Source organism: Heloderma suspectum, chromosome 9 (assembly GCF_057233095.1).
Source record: "Heloderma suspectum isolate Gila_16-S chromosome 9, 16-S_ref, whole genome shotgun sequence".
Taxonomy (NCBI): domain Eukaryota; kingdom Metazoa; phylum Chordata; class Lepidosauria; order Squamata; family Helodermatidae; genus Heloderma; species Heloderma suspectum.
The window spans coordinates 35,702,818-35,719,876 of record NC_139466.1 but is presented as its reverse complement, the minus strand read 5'-3'; the positions used below and the strand labels follow the sequence as shown (position 1 = coordinate 35,719,876).

At 49.0% G+C, this 17,059-nt stretch overlaps 1 protein-coding gene across 2 annotated transcripts in view; it reads left to right on the top strand.

Moving 5' to 3' along the window:
* Positions 1-17,059, top strand: part of COL4A6 (collagen type IV alpha 6 chain) — a 298,701-nt gene that overhangs the window by 239,320 nt on the left and 42,322 nt on the right. Inside the window, exons 22-27 of one of the 2 annotated variants that reach the window (XM_084814108.1) lie at positions 797-976; positions 2,370-2,553; positions 4,260-4,313; positions 8,882-8,953; positions 13,270-13,377; positions 16,603-16,824. In XM_084814108.1, the coding sequence (XP_084670234.1) occupies positions 797-976; positions 2,370-2,553; positions 4,260-4,313; positions 8,882-8,953; positions 13,270-13,377; positions 16,603-16,824 (820 nt within the window). The remainder of the gene's footprint in view (positions 1-796; positions 977-2,369; positions 2,554-4,259; positions 4,314-8,881; positions 8,954-13,269; positions 13,378-16,602; positions 16,825-17,059) is intronic. The other variant, XM_084814107.1, reaches the window with a different exon arrangement.

Sequence of the window (17,059 nt, the reverse complement as noted above, 5' to 3'; positions counted from 1 at the left end):
ACCAAGCCACATGCCTCTTTGCCCTGGCATTTTAAAATGGTTTAGGAAGCTAGGTGGTATTGCTGCCTATTTTATGTATATTATTATTGTTATTATTATTATTATTATTATTATATTGTGGCTTTATTAGGATTTTCGGGGGGGGGGGACATTACTTACATTCTGTGAACCGTCCGGCCACCATAAGATGAAGGGTGGTATAGAAAGAAAGAATAGAAGATAATATTTGATAACTGTAAGCCTATTGCTTGCTAATTGCAGCCTTTGCTTAAAAAAAACCCTTGTAAGTCTTCAGACAGAACTTTGAAATAATTTGCTAGCAGCTTTAAACGTGTATAGTTGAACTGGGAAAAGTTCTCAAAGAATAATTTTCTGCTTCTTTGGGTTCCTCTCGTGCACTCTGTCACGATTAGGAAGAAATGTGTTTAATTCAGGGGCATCAAACCTCTTTTCACCCGAGGGCCACATTCAAAGAAGCTCTCGGGGGCTGCATCCAGTGGTGGGCAGGGCCAACGGCAAAAGGACAGGGCCAGAATACCAGCCTATTTTAGGGTAAAGCTCTTGCTCCTGGTAACTAAGGAAAGGCATTTCAACCTTTTAAAATGTGGGGGGAAACGGTGCAAAAGTCAAGAAACCACTCAAGGATTGGTGGTTGGTGGAAAAGGAGTGGGGCCAGGGGAAGGAGGTGGGCCCATCGAGGAAACTTGGAAGGCCATATGATCCCATGTGGGCAGGATTTCACCTGCAACACTCCTGCTTCACTTGCTAAACCTGTGTGTGTTTGTTTGCATCCTAGGGTACATTTGGCCAAGCTGGTCTTCCAGGCCTCAAGGGAGAGAAAGGAGAGGCATCTAGAGCTTCAGGCAGAGGCTTCCGAGGAGATCCAGGGGACGTAGGCCCCAGAGGTCCTTCAGGCCTCCCAGGAACTCGTGGTAGGGCCGGCACCCCAGGTTTTCCAGGTCGACCCGGCCCTCCGGTAAGTTCGTACTCCTTAGAGTCATCACATGCCATTTCTTCAGTGCCAGCAGTGTGCTGTTCACTGTTCAGGGTACAGAAGTCATGAAATCCTCGACAAAGAGGGCTTCTCAGGATGGTGGGTATTCAACAGACTGGATAAAGTAACTGCAGGGACTCCGTAGCAGAAGCGTGCATAAAGAAAAGGCCCATGACATGGTGATAATCCTGGACTACAGGGGTGTCAAACCTCTTTCAGCCCAGAGGCCAAATTCCGTTTCAGAGAGGCTCTCCAGGACCCCATTCCAGTCATGGGCAGGGCCGAATTCAAAGGGGATGAGGAGGAAGGCAAAAGAGGTAGGGTTCCAAAAATATCAGCATATTTTAGCTTCTTCCTGCCAGTAACTAAGCCTTAGGAGAGGCATTTTAGAATCGGGGCAAACTGCACAAAAGCCAGGAAGCCACAAAACAGTTGGTGGTTGGGGGAGAGGGCTGGAGCCAAAGGAACAGAGTGTGGCCATCCAGCGAACCCCAGAGTGCAAGGAATGGGACCGAAGGAGGGCCAGCTGAGGTTCCTCATCTCTGCTATACAGGCTTGGGCTGCTGTTTTGACCACTGCTCATGTCTGTGTTTGCCTTAGAGGGCTATGGAAAGGCGAAAGTCCATGGTGTGAGTCATTCTCTTAGTCTAGCCAACTGTGGGGGGAGATAGTTTGCATAGTTGGCTAGACTAATGGAGCCTTGTTTTTAAAATATCCATCAGCACTACATCTTCACTAGTGATGGGTGAGCTCTCCCAGACTCAAGTTGGCTTGGCTTGGATGAAGTTGAACTAGTCCCCAGAAAATCTGAGAATGGCTCTGCTTAATCCGAGCCTTGTGAAATCAGTTTGGATGCCACCACACCCCCAATTGGGGATGTGATGGGGATCAATCCCTACCCCAGCCTCTACTTTTGAGAACTTCCCAACCACCCATCGATCTTCTGAAACCTCTCCCACTTCCTTCCCTCCCACTGACCTGGCTGTTGCTGACACCACCATCAAACAGAAGGATAGAAACCCATTCTCTGGCCAAGCAGCACACCAGGAGCAAGCAGACCTGGAAAATGTAGTTTTCCTGGGGGCTACTGCAGCTGTCAAAGATCTGCAGGACCATTAGAAGATAAGGGTTTGCAAACTGGCTGGGTTGAAGAATGGAGTTGAATTTTTCTCTGATTCAGATTAAAATCCAAGCTGGAGAAGATTTCAGGGGTTGCACTGCTCTCCTTGTATTTGAGGTGGACATTACGACCCCCAAGACTCAGATTTCCAAGCCAAGGAATACATGTCTTGGTGACATCTCTAATCTTCACTCTCGTGTGTGTGTGTGTGTATGTGTGTGTGTTTTAAATCATGTTCTTTTTGTGTGTGTTTAGGGTGATGGTGGACTTGGCTTTCCAGGAGACAAAGGTGCACCAGGGTTACCAGGTTCAAAGGGTCAACGTGGGACAACTGGTCTTACTGGCGTTGGTTTCCCAGGCTCAAATGGAGCTCATGGGCCTGTAGGTGACCCAGGAATTGATGGGTTTCCAGGACAGCCTGGTCTTCCAGGTCCTCCAGGTATGTTATTTGGGGCAGGGGGTATGCTTTCTCTGATCAGTCAGAAGGCCCATGGGACCGACACTGCCAGATGCTGTAGTTTTCAAACAGAAGCCAACTGGATTTCTAATTTTTCACCTGTTTTTGTAATCAGTCTCACCAAGCTCCCCAGGCCTCATCGTACAATTGCCACTCCCCAAAGTCATGGTTGTAGCCAAGGAGACAACCAAGAGACATTCAACGTTGCAGCTGCCATTGTTCTCTCAGCTGGCAATGGCATGCTGGGGGATTCAGGACAGATAAAAAGAAGGACTTCTTCACACAGCACATAGTTGAACTACAGAATTGGCTACCCCAGGATGGAGTGATGGCCACCAACTTGGATAGCTTTCAAAGTGGGTTAGACAAATTGATGGGGGGAAGGGATATTATAAATGGCTGCTAGTCCTGATGGCTCTATGCTACCTCCAGTATCAGAGGCAGTATGCCTGGAAAGCGTGACCAGGAGGGTGTTATTACACTCATGTCCTGCTTGGGGGCTTCCCATAGGCATCTGGTTGGCCACGGTGTGAACAGAATCCTGGACTAGATAGGTCTTTGGTCTGATCCAGCATGGCTCTCCTTATGTTCTTATGGCAAGGAGTAGCAGCCACAGTGCTGCCTGCCTTCTCATTCCAGGTGGTGTGGGGAGGACAGCACCAAAGACAGAGATCCGTTCCTCCTCACCATAGAAAGAGGCCAAGTCCCAGTAGCTGCTGCTGCTGCTCTGTCTCAGTAGCGGTGGCTCAGTGGTCAACACCAGTGGGCCTTCACAGGGTGCCATGTTCTTGGCCTCTGCCCAGAGATGCTGGCCCCTGTTGCTGCCAGCCCCAAATGGGGAAAAAAAACACCCATTTGTGTGAATCAGGGGTGCAGAAACTCTTTCAGCCCAAGGACCAAATTCGGTTTCGGAGAAGCTTACGGGAGCCATATTCCAGTGGTGGATGGGGCCAAAATAACTGCCCGTAATTCAACCCTAGGAGAGGCATTTCATCCTTTTAGAATGGGGGGAAAGCCTGCGCAAAAGTTGGGAAAACAACAAAAAACCGGGGGCAGGTGTGGCCATCTGGGGAACCTCAGACAGCCAGATTTGGCCCCTAGGAGGGCTGGACTTACCCCCAGGCCTGAGGTTCTGCACCTCTGATGTAAATGTTCCTTCTGATGAGAACCACATTCTCATTTGAATTGGTTTGCCTCCATTTGGAAAATCAAACCAAATTCCCTCCCCGTTCCTAGGTTCTAACGCCAGCTTTTCAGAATAATTTTAACAACAGCCATGTTTTCCTTTCTTTCCTGCTGCTGCTTATTTTTCATATGACTTCTCCCCTATGCATATTTAACATTTTGTTATAGAGATGGATTTCATCTTGCAGTGTTTTAAAAATATACCTGCTTATATTCACAGGCAAGAGGTTCTTCCATATATTCTCCCCTTCCCCATCCAAAACACACCCCTTCCTCTCCAAATGTTGTTTCTCAAAAAATAACAAGAGCCTGAATCTTATTTGCCTTAAAGCCTGTATGAATTTCCTGTTGAACTGATTGTCTGCATTTATGCCTCGTTCGCAGTGCCTGTGAATATAGGAGGCTTTGTGGTTCAAAGCAAACTGCTTTCAACCTTGTGGGTTGTTCTTTTTTTTCACCCCTGCCTTTGTTTTAATCTGTCCCCCTTTGCTTAACTGGTATAGGTGATTGCTGCTGCGGTGAGGAGGTTGGTAATGGAGTCTTAGACGCTCTGGGAGGTGAGAGTGAGGCCTTGACAGTTGTCAAACTTATGATGGGAGAACCCTCTTCCTTCCCATTATGACACGAGACACACAGAAATGCATGTCGTGTGACACCATGGGAGGTGCATCACATTTGTTGGTTGTAGAAGACCGAGGGGACACAGCTAGGGATGGACGAAGGTCCCTTACCTGTCCTCAAAGCTTGCTTCGCGGTGGGGGGGAGGCGCTTCGCTTCTCCCCCCAAAGTTCATGCGAGGGGGGGGAGGCGCCCCGCCTCGCCCGGCTGAAATTCAGGCCGGGGGGGAGGCGCCCCATCCCTCGCCGGCGAAATTCAGGCCGGGTAGAAGCTCCCCGTCTACCTGGCTGCGAAAAAAAAGTACAAAAAAAACAAAAAAACCCACACCCCTGTAATAGGCTACGTAACGATTAACGTAGCCTATCACGGCTAGATTTGCAAAGTCAGCCGTGATAGGCTACGTTAATCGTTACGTAGCCTATCACAGGGGCATTTTTTTTTTTTTTTACTTTCCTTGTAATGGCGGCAGCGGCAGCCGGTCGAAAAACCGGCTGCCGCCCCCGCCCCTGCCCCTGACGAAGACCCGCCGAACCGCCGCCGGGACCCGCCGCCGGGAGGGACATTCGTCAAAGGTAAGTCCCATCCCGGGGGGGGGGGCCGGGGGGGCGGAGAATTTCACCGCCGATTTCGGGGGGGCGAATGCGTTAGCACTCGGCCCCCCGAAGTTTCAGGGAGAAATTCTCCCCCATCCCTAGACATAGCCAAGGGAGAGCTTGCTTACATGTGCTTTACCCCTTCCCCGCCCCCATGAAATCATGCGCTTAAATGCTAAACGTCTGCTTCCTTGTGGCTACATGTTTCCACATCTTTGCTTCTTGCATGTGTGCCTTACAATGACTATGGAACAACAACAACAATTGCATGGATCATACCCTACATCCCAATTTGAAGGGTCATGATTTCACCATCTAGAAAACCCAGATCCTTGGATGAGAATAAATTATTGGATCTCTTGCACACATTTGCACACCTTCTCTTGGTATGCGTAATTCACCGTTTGGCCAAATTCTGGTAATGTGCCAGCCTGGGGGGCGAGGGTAGTTTACATTGGGAAGAGGGGGAAGAAATGGTGATCTAGCTGTACTTGACACCGAAGTTCCACCTTGCAACGACTAGAATCGTTGTCTTTTGATTTCAGAAAATTTAAGTGCTTACCCCATTTTATCTTGAATGCTGCTAGGAAACCTTGCCTAGGTCTCCCCTTGGATTTTGAGCCATCTGTAGTCACAGCTTTGATATTGTCAAACTTTTCTGAACTAGCATGAGTGCCACAGACTCACCTAAAGCCAGAATGCAGAGCATTTCTGCAGTATATGATCCACGTGGCCAAGAGGCACAGAATTTATGCAGTCGTTGTTACAGTATAACTAGACATTCGTACGCCCTGTCGTGAATGCAGCAGTGGGTCTCCAAGCATGCCTTGTCAGGTGTTGTGATCACATTCCATGGCATGGCAATAAATTTGTGCTATCAGCTTGGTGTGACCTTTTTTACAGAAAGGTTAAAGAAATTGTCCTCCTTAAGGCAAAGTGCAAACTCAATGGCTCATTTTTGCATTCGTATACAGATGTGGCAACCTTTTTGGGCCGGTGGGCACATTTGGAACGTTGAGAGAGGGTGCTCTCACAAAATGGCTGCCACAGCAGGCGTGGCCGGTCACAAAACACTTATTTCCCAGAAGGCAAACTGGTGAAAGAGAAAAAGAAAAGTAACATGTCCGAGAGTCTAGGTGTAATGGAGAAATGGTGTTTGAGCTCCAAAACACAAAACCGCTCCTTTGAACCCAAATAAAGATGGCGCTGTGGGACAGTGCTTTGCCTCACATCATGCCAGTGTCCCAGTCAAAAGAAAGTAATTAAAAAAAATCTTTAAAAACGAAAATCAAGAGGGGCAGAGAACCTGGCAGGTGCCAAGAGAGATGTCTACGGGCATATTGGTGTCCTTGGGCATCACACTGGAAATGCCAGATTGATATTCATCGAAACATTCTTTTAAGTACTGTGTGGAAATAGAGCATAGCATGTGCTGCTGTCCTTCTCCCATGCTTCCTGGAATTATACTACTGTAGATGAGATGGAAGCTCCTGGGTCTACCAGTGGAATGTGCAGAAGTTGGAAGGAAGACAGGAATCGGATCATGAACAGGTGGCTGTGATGGATCTATGTCCATTAAGAGTCCCAGCCCTAGAAAGGAAGGGCTTCCACTTGCCTACAGTGTCCTTCACCACTTCTTCATCTTGGGAGGAGTGGCCTGCCATTAGGGAGCAAATGAGAACATTCTTCTTTCTCCAGTTGGAAGAGGGACTTTTCAGTAGGGCTGTGTGCAAACTGCCTCTCAAGATTCTCCACTCTATTTGTGGGCTGAGAAACTGGGGAGACAACTTCATCACATTTCTCCAGGCAACAGAGGAATCCTCAGTTTCTCAGCGGCAGAGCTCAACATTAGCGATGGTAGCACCGCTTCTTTCTTTTTTCCTCAGGGTTTTTGTTTTTTGTGCTGTCGCTGCAAGTGGCAATAGCAGCACATGCGTTGGCAGCCTCCTCACTATTTTGCATCCTTCACTGTGCCCCGTACCTAGTGTCATTCAAGGGTATCGTGTGGGGGGTGTCTGTGGGTGTTCTCGTTCTATTATCCATTTCTCCATTGCTCTGCAGCCTCCCAGGCTGCCTGCACTTCCTGATCTCTGGGCGTCTTTTTGTGAACCACCCAGAGAGCTTCGGCTATTGGGCGGTATAGAAATGAAATAAATAAAATAAATAAAAATCAGAAAAAGTCCTGTGGGGGGAATGACCTCAAGATGTCTTCCCCTGGGCTTTAATTGAAGTGCAGGAAGCAGAGGAGGCTACAGACTACTGGATAGGAGGTTGTACAGTGGAAGACAGGACACTCCCACACAGTCCTCAGCCACCTCGTAAGTAAGAACCCTGAACCCAACCCATGAGAATTTCTCCGAAATGTTCTTCTCCTTTGAATGTCTTTTCGAAAGTCATTTCTTTTCTGTCAAGGCTATCGATGGCTACTAGCCCTGATGGCTATGTGCTACCTCCTGTATCAGAGGCAGTGAGCCTAAGTACACCAGTTGCTGGGGAACATGGGTAGGAGGGTGCTGTTGCACTCATGTCCTGCTTGTGGATTTCCCGAGGGCAACCGGTTGGCCACTGTGTGAACAGAATGCTGGGCTAGATGGATCCTTGGTCTGATCCAGCAGGGCTCTCTTTAATGCTCTAAAACTGAATGAATGGTAAAACAAATGTGGCGCAGCACTACTTTTCAGTGGTAGAGCATATGCTTTGCGTGCGGAAGGTCCCAGGTGCAATCCCAATCAAGGTGTTTGTAGCGGGTGATGAGGGTGTCTCTTTCCACCTGATATCCTGGGGAGCCTCCACCAAGCAAAGTAGACACACTGGGCTACAATGATAATAGGGCTGTGTATGGACCCCCCCCAATCCACCTTGGAGGCTGCTTTGGGGCTTCCGAGACAGTCTGGATTCACTTCTGGCTGATTTGGAGCGGGGGGACAAGCCACTTCAGCCATCTGAATCCTGCACCAACCAGCCCCCAGCTCCATACCTGGGCCCTCTGGACACACACTGCCAGCCATCTTGTTGTTCCAGGGGGGAGCCATTTTAAAATGGCTCCTTCCTCCAGAACAACAAGATGGCTGCCAACATCTGTCCAGAGGGCCCAGGTAAGGAGCTGGGGGCTGGGTGGTGGCCACGCAACTGGGCTAGGCTTCCAGACTGTGCCGAAGTGTGCCATAGTGCTTTAGAGCAACCTGACCCGCTTCGTGCTGCTTCATGCCCCCTCTGCCTCGCCTTGGTCGCAGCCTGAAGCACCCCATGGTGCACAGCCCTAAATGATAACATCGTCCGACCTAGTAGAAGGCAGCTTCCAACATACATCTTGCCATCTCCTGCTGATCATTGCTTTCCTCCTGACCTCCTTATCAAGAACCCCCCACTAATGCCTTGGCCAAAGTCAAGAATTCCTGTGAGATTTCACCATCTTCACCCATCTGGATGTGCTTTTATGCTGCTGCCTTCGTCATTTGGCAATAATCAACTCCAGGGTCTGCCATGGGGCTTGTGTGGCCTCTGCTAGCCAGGCTTGCACCCCTCTGTGGCTTTATTAAGCATCCCCTGGACCCAGGACTTGCCACCCCAGCAAAATAGACAGGATGGATCTATCAAATCAGCAGAACGGTGCAGGGAGACCAAGGGTAGCATCCAATATTAGTCCTATGTAGAGTAGTAGCCCCACTGAAATGAATGGGGTGGGTTAGTCATGACTCACTTCAATCCAATTCATGTCAATGGGTCTACTCTACATAGGACTAAGATTGGATACTACCCCAAGCATTGTTCTCTGGTAGGCTTGTAAGAACATCAATATGCCTGCCACCATTTCCTTACTCTTTGAGTTCTGAGGATACGTGGATACATATTCTCACTGGACCTCTTCAACCATAAGGGGCCAAGTAAACTTTTGACATGTTTTCTTTCTGTAGGTGACATTTTGCCCTGTGTAATTCCTGGAACATATGGTCCACCCGGGCTTCCCGGATCCCCAGGATTTCCAGGTATGAAACATTATACTGTATAAACCAGGGGTGGCTGGACGGCGGATTGGGATTTACTGGCAGATCTCGAGGAGGTTTGCAATAGATCAGCAAAGGTTTCTGGCTTCCAAACATTGAACAATAGTGCCAACAAAAGGCATTTCCTTCCCCCCACCCCTCCAAAATTAGGCTGCTGAAGTCAATGAAACTTGGGAGAAAATAGGAGTTGATTTGTGCAAGGATTTTTATTAATGAGTTGTATTTATTGACAGTATTTGTATACCGCTCCACATCCAAAGATCTTGGAGCAGTGAACAGCAGACAGGATAAAGAATAAAAACATTGTTAAAATAATGTTGTTGTTGTTTTTAAAAAAAGAAACAGAGTTCTGATAAAACCAAGTGTGATAAACTGTGGCCAGTTATTCAAGGAAGGCTTCCTGAAATAATAATGTTTTCAGGAGGCACTGGAAACAACACAGTGTTGGCACTTGCCTGACCTCCAGGGGCAGGCAGTTCCAAAGAAAGGGGGCCGCCACACTGAAGGCTCTTCCCCTCGTGGACTCCTTGTGGACAATCAGGCCATGGGTCCATGTGGAACCACCAGGAACATGCCCTCTGATGACCTCAGTGACTGGGTAGGCTGGTAAGGGAGAAGGCGCTGTCTCAGGTATCCTGATCCCAAGTTGTTTAGGGCTTTGTGCTCTAGCACTAAAACCTTAAACCTGGCCCGGTTGTGAATAGACAGGCAGTGCAGTTCTTTCAGCAAAGGAGTTGCGTGCTGAAAAGGGGCAGCTCCTGACAACAATCACTGCTGCATTCTGCACTAGCTCCAGCTTCCGGGCCAGCCTTAAGGCCAGCCCCACATAGAGTGCATTGCAGTAATCCAGCCTTGAGGTTACTAATGCCTGTACCACCGTGGCAAAGCTATCCCTGCCCAGGAGAGGCCATAGCTGGTGAACCAACCGAAGGTAGTAAAAGGCACTCCGAGCCTCCGCAGTCACTTGGGCCTCCAGCGATCATGATGGATCTAGGAGTACCCCCAGATTACAAACCTGATCTTTTAGAGGGCGTGCAGCCCCACCCAGAACAGGCAATGAACCTATCTCCTGGACCCAGGAACCACTCACCCACAGGGCTTCCGTCTTTCCAGGATTCAGCCTCAGTTTATTGGCCCTCATCCAGCCCATTACTGAGTCTAGGCACTGATCCAGGACTTGCACAGCCTCTCCTGATTCAGGTGTCACAGGGAGATAGAGCTGCGTGTCAACAGCATACTGATGGCACTTAGCTCCAAATCCCCCAGTGACCACTCTCAGCGGCTTCATATAGATGTTGAACAACATTGGGGACAAGATGGTACCCTTCGAAACCCCATAGTTCGAAACCCCAAGATGGTACCCTTCGAAACCCCAAATGCCAAGGGGCCAAAGAAAAGTCACCCAATCTTACTGTCTAAAATTGGCCCCATAGGTAGCACCAGAATCACTGTAGCACATAGTGCCTCCAATACCCATCCCACAGAGTCAAAAAGCCAATGAGAGGTCAAGCAGAATTAGCAGGATTGCATTCCCTCTGTCCCTCTCTCGATAAAGGTCATCCATCAGGCCGACCAAGGCTGATTCAGTTCCGTAACCAGATTGAAACCCAGACTGGAATGGGTCTAGATAATCAGTATCCTCCAAGTGTGCCTGAAGTTACTCCACCACAACCCTCTCAAGTTAAAAAAAAAACAACAACGGTAAAGGTGTCCCCAACCAGTCGTGTCCGACTCTAGGGTGCAGTGCTCATCTCCATTTCTAAGCCAAAGAGCCAGCGCTGTCCGAAGACACTTCTGTGGTCATGTGGCCGGCATGACTGAATGCTGCACGGAACGCTGTTACCTTTCCCGCCGAAGTGGTACCTATTTATCTACTTGCAATTTCTTGCTTTCGAACTGCTAGGTTGGCAGAAGCTGGGACTGAAGACGGGAGCTCACTCCGTCATGCAGCACTCAGGTCTCGAACTGCTGTCCTGCTGACCTTCCGGTCTGCAGTTCAGCGTCTTAACCACTAAGCCACCGCGGCCCCATTGAACCCTCTCAAGTACCTTCCCTTAAAAAAGGAGCATTTGCGACTGGGTGGTAGTTGTCCAAGTGGGCTTCTTCAGGAGTGGTCACACTACTGCCTCCTTAAGGACAGCAGGGACCACCCCTTCCTGTAGGCAAGCATTTATCACTCCCTGGACCCACCCAGTCATACCCCCTTGGCTAGATTTCTTAGCCAGGAGGGGCAGGGATCGAGAGGGCACGTGATCAGTCACATTGCTGCAAGCACCTTGTCCACATCATCAGGCCACAGCAACTGGAACTGATTCCACAAAATCAGGCAGATGGTGGCATCAGACACCTCGACTGGAACTGTGCTAACAACAGCATCAGGTTCGCTGTGCTGACTAGCGATTTTGTCCTCAAAGTGTGATGCAAAAAGCTCACAGCAAATCCTCAACGGGGACAGGGCCCCATTTGCTGGGGAGGCTGTTAACAGCCCCCAGACCACCCGGAAGAATTCCACTGGGCAGCTACTCGAGGATGCAATGGGGGAAGCAAAATAAGACTCTTTTTGCTGCCTGCACTGCCACACAATAGGCATGATTATGTGCTAGAGTGTGCTCAGTCATCTTTGCTTCGAGTCTCACACCATTTGCGCTCTAGCTGATGTCTAGCCTGTTTCATTGACCATTGCTCTCTATTATACCAGGGAACAGAGCAGGCTGTACAGTGCCGGAGAGGGCACTCAGGTGCAATCAAGTCAATGGCCCTCCGCATCTCACTGTTCCACAGTGAGGCTAAGGTCTTGGCTGGATCACCAGCTCTCTCTACTGGAAAATCCCCAAGAGCATTCAGAATCTGCTGGATTCCATCAGTCTCCTGGGTTGGACCATCCAAATGGGCCCCCCACCCCTGCAGGAGGGAAGTAGCGCCACAAGTTCAAATCTTACCAGGAAATAGTCTGACCATGAGGGGTTACTAGGAACCCGCCCCCCAATCTTCAGACTGCCCAGCTCACAACTTGGAGCAAAAACCAAATCAAGGGTGTGCCCTGCTTCATGCGTTGTACCAGTGACAAACTGAGACAGCCCCATGGTTGTCATGGAGGCCATGAAGTCCAGAGCTAGAGCTCCAGAGGCAGCCTCAGCATGGAAGTTGAAGTCATCTGGGTTCCTCCAGCACCACACTTGAGACCACCTCTGCCAGCTCAGTCAAGGAGGATACTGAACTGTCAGGGGTGTTTCTGAGCGCAGGGAGTGGGATAGCAGTTCAGATTCTGAAGGAGGACTGCCAGACATGGGGGAGGTGTTTTCCCAGGCTAGTCCAGATGTGAGTAGGCCAGCTTCTCAGGTTACAAACATCCAGATGGCTGAGCTTGAGGGTCCCTCCTCACATACACACACACCCGTGAGAGGCAGTGAACAGGAGGTTGACCTAACAGATGCCAGGCAGAGGCGCAGAGCAAAGAGAGAGAATGCAGGGGTGGAACTTAGACAGTCTACCCTATAGGCCTTGCGTGAGAAGCTGAGCTTAGAGGCCTCACAAGAAGAGAGGGACCTCCCCCCCCATAAGTTAGGCTAGCAAGACTGCCTCCCTCTTCAAATGGCGGGCAATTCTCATGAATTCCATTTGGATCCCCTGAAGGCATTCCTTTGTAGATGGAGAGTTTCTCTGAGAATTTGCATCTGTACGATCCTGTGAAGTAATGGATTACAAGCTGTAAACTGAAGCCTCTCATCTGTGTATGCTTGGGCATTGAAGTGAAGTGGGGGCTAAGGGAATTGTGGTACTGATCAGCAGGGTGGGCACTACACCAGCAGCATCCCCAGTTTGTCTCTATGGCCCAGCACCAGGTGCATCTCAAAGCTTGCTCTGACTCATGTCAATATCAGATCATGAGCTTTGTTTTTTTACTTTCCGCATGAAACATTTGTGGGTGTTTCCCCATGTCATTTGTGGGTATTTCCCCATCAATTGTGCACATTTTTCAGAAATATGCCTTTTTCAAAGAAATGTTTGTTCTGTGAATCACGTCATGAGCTCAGAAATGTACAGCCTTCAACTGCAGATTGCGTTGGGGTCCACTTTTGCTTCCAGGAGGTAATTTACTGGGTAAATTTTGGTCAAATCGAAACTGAAACCAATTTCTCATTCATCCCTATTCACAATGTGCAAGGTAGCCCTGGAGGTGCTTTGTTGATATGGTTTACATGATCTAATGCCATGGGGTATGTACCCGCCATACATACAACTTTCTTGTAACACATGTGTGCATCTCATGCCAAACTGATTTTTTCCCCCATCTTCAGGTTCCAAGGGAAGCAAAGGGTTTCCAGGCATTCCAGGGCAGCTGGGACTAAAAAGTTTCAAAGGACAGCCAGGCGCACCAGGACAAATCGGGCTCCCAGGCATGCCAGGTAAGAGCTGGAAGAGACACCCAGTTTCAGACAGGGTCAGTGGAGCTTTTCCAAAGAGGCATTGATTATTTATTATTGTGACTTGGTATTCCTTTAGTGCTGCAGGGCATTCAACTGACTTCTTGTTCGTTCACTTTTTGCAACTCCTCCAGCAACCCCTTAAGGTGGGTCTGTATTATTATCCCGATATTGCAGGTTAGGAAACGGAGTGTCCTGTTTGAGGTGGGGCCAAGGCAGGGAAGCGAGCTGCCAGCAAAGGTTAGATTCCAAGCAGTGGAGGCCAGCGCCTCTGATTTCATTAAGGCTCTGATTCCATTCTGGGTTTCCCTCAAAACCATCCAGCTATCCAAGGTGCTGAACCCATTGGGGAGGGGGTTGGATTCAGCACCTTGGATAGTTCCTTTAGAGTTTTGATTGGTTCTGACAGAAACCCAGAATGAAATCACAGCCCTAACGATACCTCAGCCACCAGCCTCCACTGATTCCAAGGCGAGGTCAGAAGGCAGTTCAGGTAAGAGTAGGGATGTACAAAAGTTCCGCCATGGATCTCGGGGAGGCCGAATGCCAGCACATTCAGCCCCCCGAAATCGGTGGCGGAACAGCCCCCCGCCCTCTGCCCCCCCCCCCCGGGATGGGACTTACCTTAGGCGGATCTCCCTGGCGGCGGCGGCTCCGGCGGCCATGCGGCAGCGGCCGGTCTTCCGACCTGCTGCCGCCGCCTCCATTTCCAGGTAAAAAAACCCAAAAAAACAAAAAAACGTGATAGGCTACGTAAAGATTTACGTAGCCTATCATGGCTAGATTTTAAAAAAATACTGTGATAGGCTACGTAAATGTTTACATAGCCTATCACGGCTGATTAAAAACAAAAAAACAGAAAAACACGCGTACGCAAATGGTGGCACCCATGGGTGCCGCCATTTGCATTCCTTATTTTGGCACGTCTTAGTCTACATAAACATTTACGTAGACTAAGATGGCGAAAATAAGGGGAACGCAAATAGCGCAGACGCTACACTATTTGCGTTCCCCTTATTTTCGCCGTCTTAGTCTACGTAAATGTTTACGTAGACTAAGACGTGCCAAAATAAGGAACACAAATGGCGGCACCCATGGGCGCCGCCATTTGCATACGCGCGGGGTTTTTTTGTTTTTTTTTAATCAGCCGTGATAGGCTACGTCAACATTTACGTAGCCTATCGCGGCTGACTGCAGGGACACAAACGGCGGCGGCTACAGCCGCCGCCATTTGTGTCCCTGCTAGCCAGCGGCCGGATGTCCGGCTGCTGGTGGAGCTGGCCGGCGGCTCCGCAGAATCCCTGCAGAGCGGAGCCAGCCGGCCAGGATTCTGGGGGGGAGGAAAGGAGCGCCTCCCCCCCAGCATCAGCATAATCCGCGGAAAGGTAAGTACCTTTCGTACATCCCTAGGTATGAGCAGGAGGGTCCAATGAAGAGGGAGAAACAGTCAGGAAATGCACAAGTGGGGTATAGAGCTGGTGCACAGACATCGTTCCAGCAACTTTCTTCTTCTTCTGGGAATTACTAGCATAGCAAGCCCCCAACCCTATAGCTGCTGCCACCTACTGCTCACAAAGAACGTTTCCCTAACTATAAATGGCCCTGTAGACCAGCAGCTCAAAGAAAGACTGTCTTGCCTGAGACTGAGATTTTTAAGCTTGAGAGCCCTGCCCAGGGCTCAACTGCTGCTCGTCAGAGGTATTCTGGAAGAGATCCTATTCGTGAGGAGACCCTTGCACATGACGTGCTCTTTACTCATGAGGAGCTCTCTTTGGTAAGCAGGCACTTCTTTGCCTGGCCGCCATCTTTGGCTGTGTCTTTAGACACTGGCGTTCCTGAGGGTTAGGCGGTAGGTTGACGTCCACCTCTGAATCAGACCTGGAGCGCTCCACCTCTCAAGGGGGTGGACCTGGTGCCATCTCCCCAGGGGCCTGGGACCTTCTTGGTCAGCCCCAGGGTCCCCTGGAGCAGCATGGTCCCAGTAGATGAGTAGGCTGAAGATCATTCTCCACGGAGTCCTCCAGGTGGGGAAGGGAGATATGATACTGGGGACATTCCAAAATTCACGATAAATATCTGCTATGAGTGACAAGTGAGACTTCCAACAAGACATTGCAGTGTTTCAATCAGTCAGCCATCCATACCCTCCTCCACTATACTCCATTACATCCCCTACTCCAACCTAGTTTTCCATTTTCCCCCTTTCAGTCAGTCAGCATTCTGTACCCATTAAGCATGCTCAGTCTCCATTTGGCTGTTTTTTGTGGCAGGGAGGCATTGTATAAATTTCTGCAAACCTTCGGGTTTCCCAAGCCTACTGATATCTCCATCTTTTGTGTTGATGGTATAGTTTTAAGGCCACCCGCAAACACCTCTGAATATTGGAAATAGAGGGCACGATGTATTGCTCTTATTATAAAATGTGTTTTGCTAGATTGCATTTACAGTAGCCAGATTCTGTATGAAACGTTCACCTACCACCGTGGATCTGTTGGCCTCTATCAATAAGCCAGCGACATATTATGGGGTGGATGTGTTATTGACACTGCCATGTAAATGTTATTAAAATTTGTTATTGTCTCATCTGCACTGGCTGCCAGTCTGCTTCCGGGCCTTCAAAGTGATGGTATTCACATTCAAAGCCCTAAATTGGGGCCAGATTGCCTGAAGGACTGTCTCTTCCCATATATACCTGCCTGCCTGGACCCTAAAATCGTCTTCAGAGGTCTTTCTCCAGGGGGTCCCACCAAAAGAACTGAGACAGGTGGCTACTCAGAAGGGTGCCTTTTCTGCTGTGGCACCCCAGTTGCGGAATGAGCTTCCCAGAGAGGTTTGCCTGGCACCTACTTTACGCTCTTTTTGGTGCTAGGGTGAAGACCTTTTTATTCAAATCATAGAATAGTAGGGTTGGAAGGGGCCTACAAGGCCTTCGAGTCCAACCCCCTATTCTTCCAGGCATTCTAGTTTTTCAGTTTCTGTTTTAAATCTAGCATTGTATTTTAAATCCATGCACTGCTGCTAGCTTTGTTTGGTTATTTTTATTTTTAGACTTTATTTTTAAACTCTTACATTATATTTTATCGTCTTATATTTTATAATTTTAATTGTTTTGAACTGCCCAGAGAGCTTCAGGTATTGAGCAGTATAGAAATGTAATAAATAAACAAACAAACAAACAAATAAATAAATGCTTTTTTATGGTTTAAGGCTTTCCTGGCGTTCGTGGCAATTTAGGGCCACAAGGACTTCCAGGCCTTGATGGGACAGATGGCTTACATGGGAAACCAGGCCCTCCTGGTTTGCCAGGTGCAAAGGGACCACCTGGGGAAATCTTTGGGGCTGAAAGTGGAGTTCCAGGGGAACCTGGTCAACCCGGATTGCCAGGAGATAAAGGCATTGGTGGGGATTCTGGCCTTCCTGGACTGAAAGGTTAGTTCTGCTGCTACCATTGTCTGTTCTGGGGGCACAGGATGCAGACATCTTGCTGCAGCGAAATAGGTCCAGCTCTGTTCAGTGCCTGAATGGGAGACCCATGTCTTTCTCTTTGAGTTCCATGATCAGGACAGATAAAAAGAAGTACTTTTTCATACAGCACATAGTTGGACTATGGAACTCGCTACCACAAGATGTAGTGATGGCCACCAATTTGGATGGCTTTAAAGGG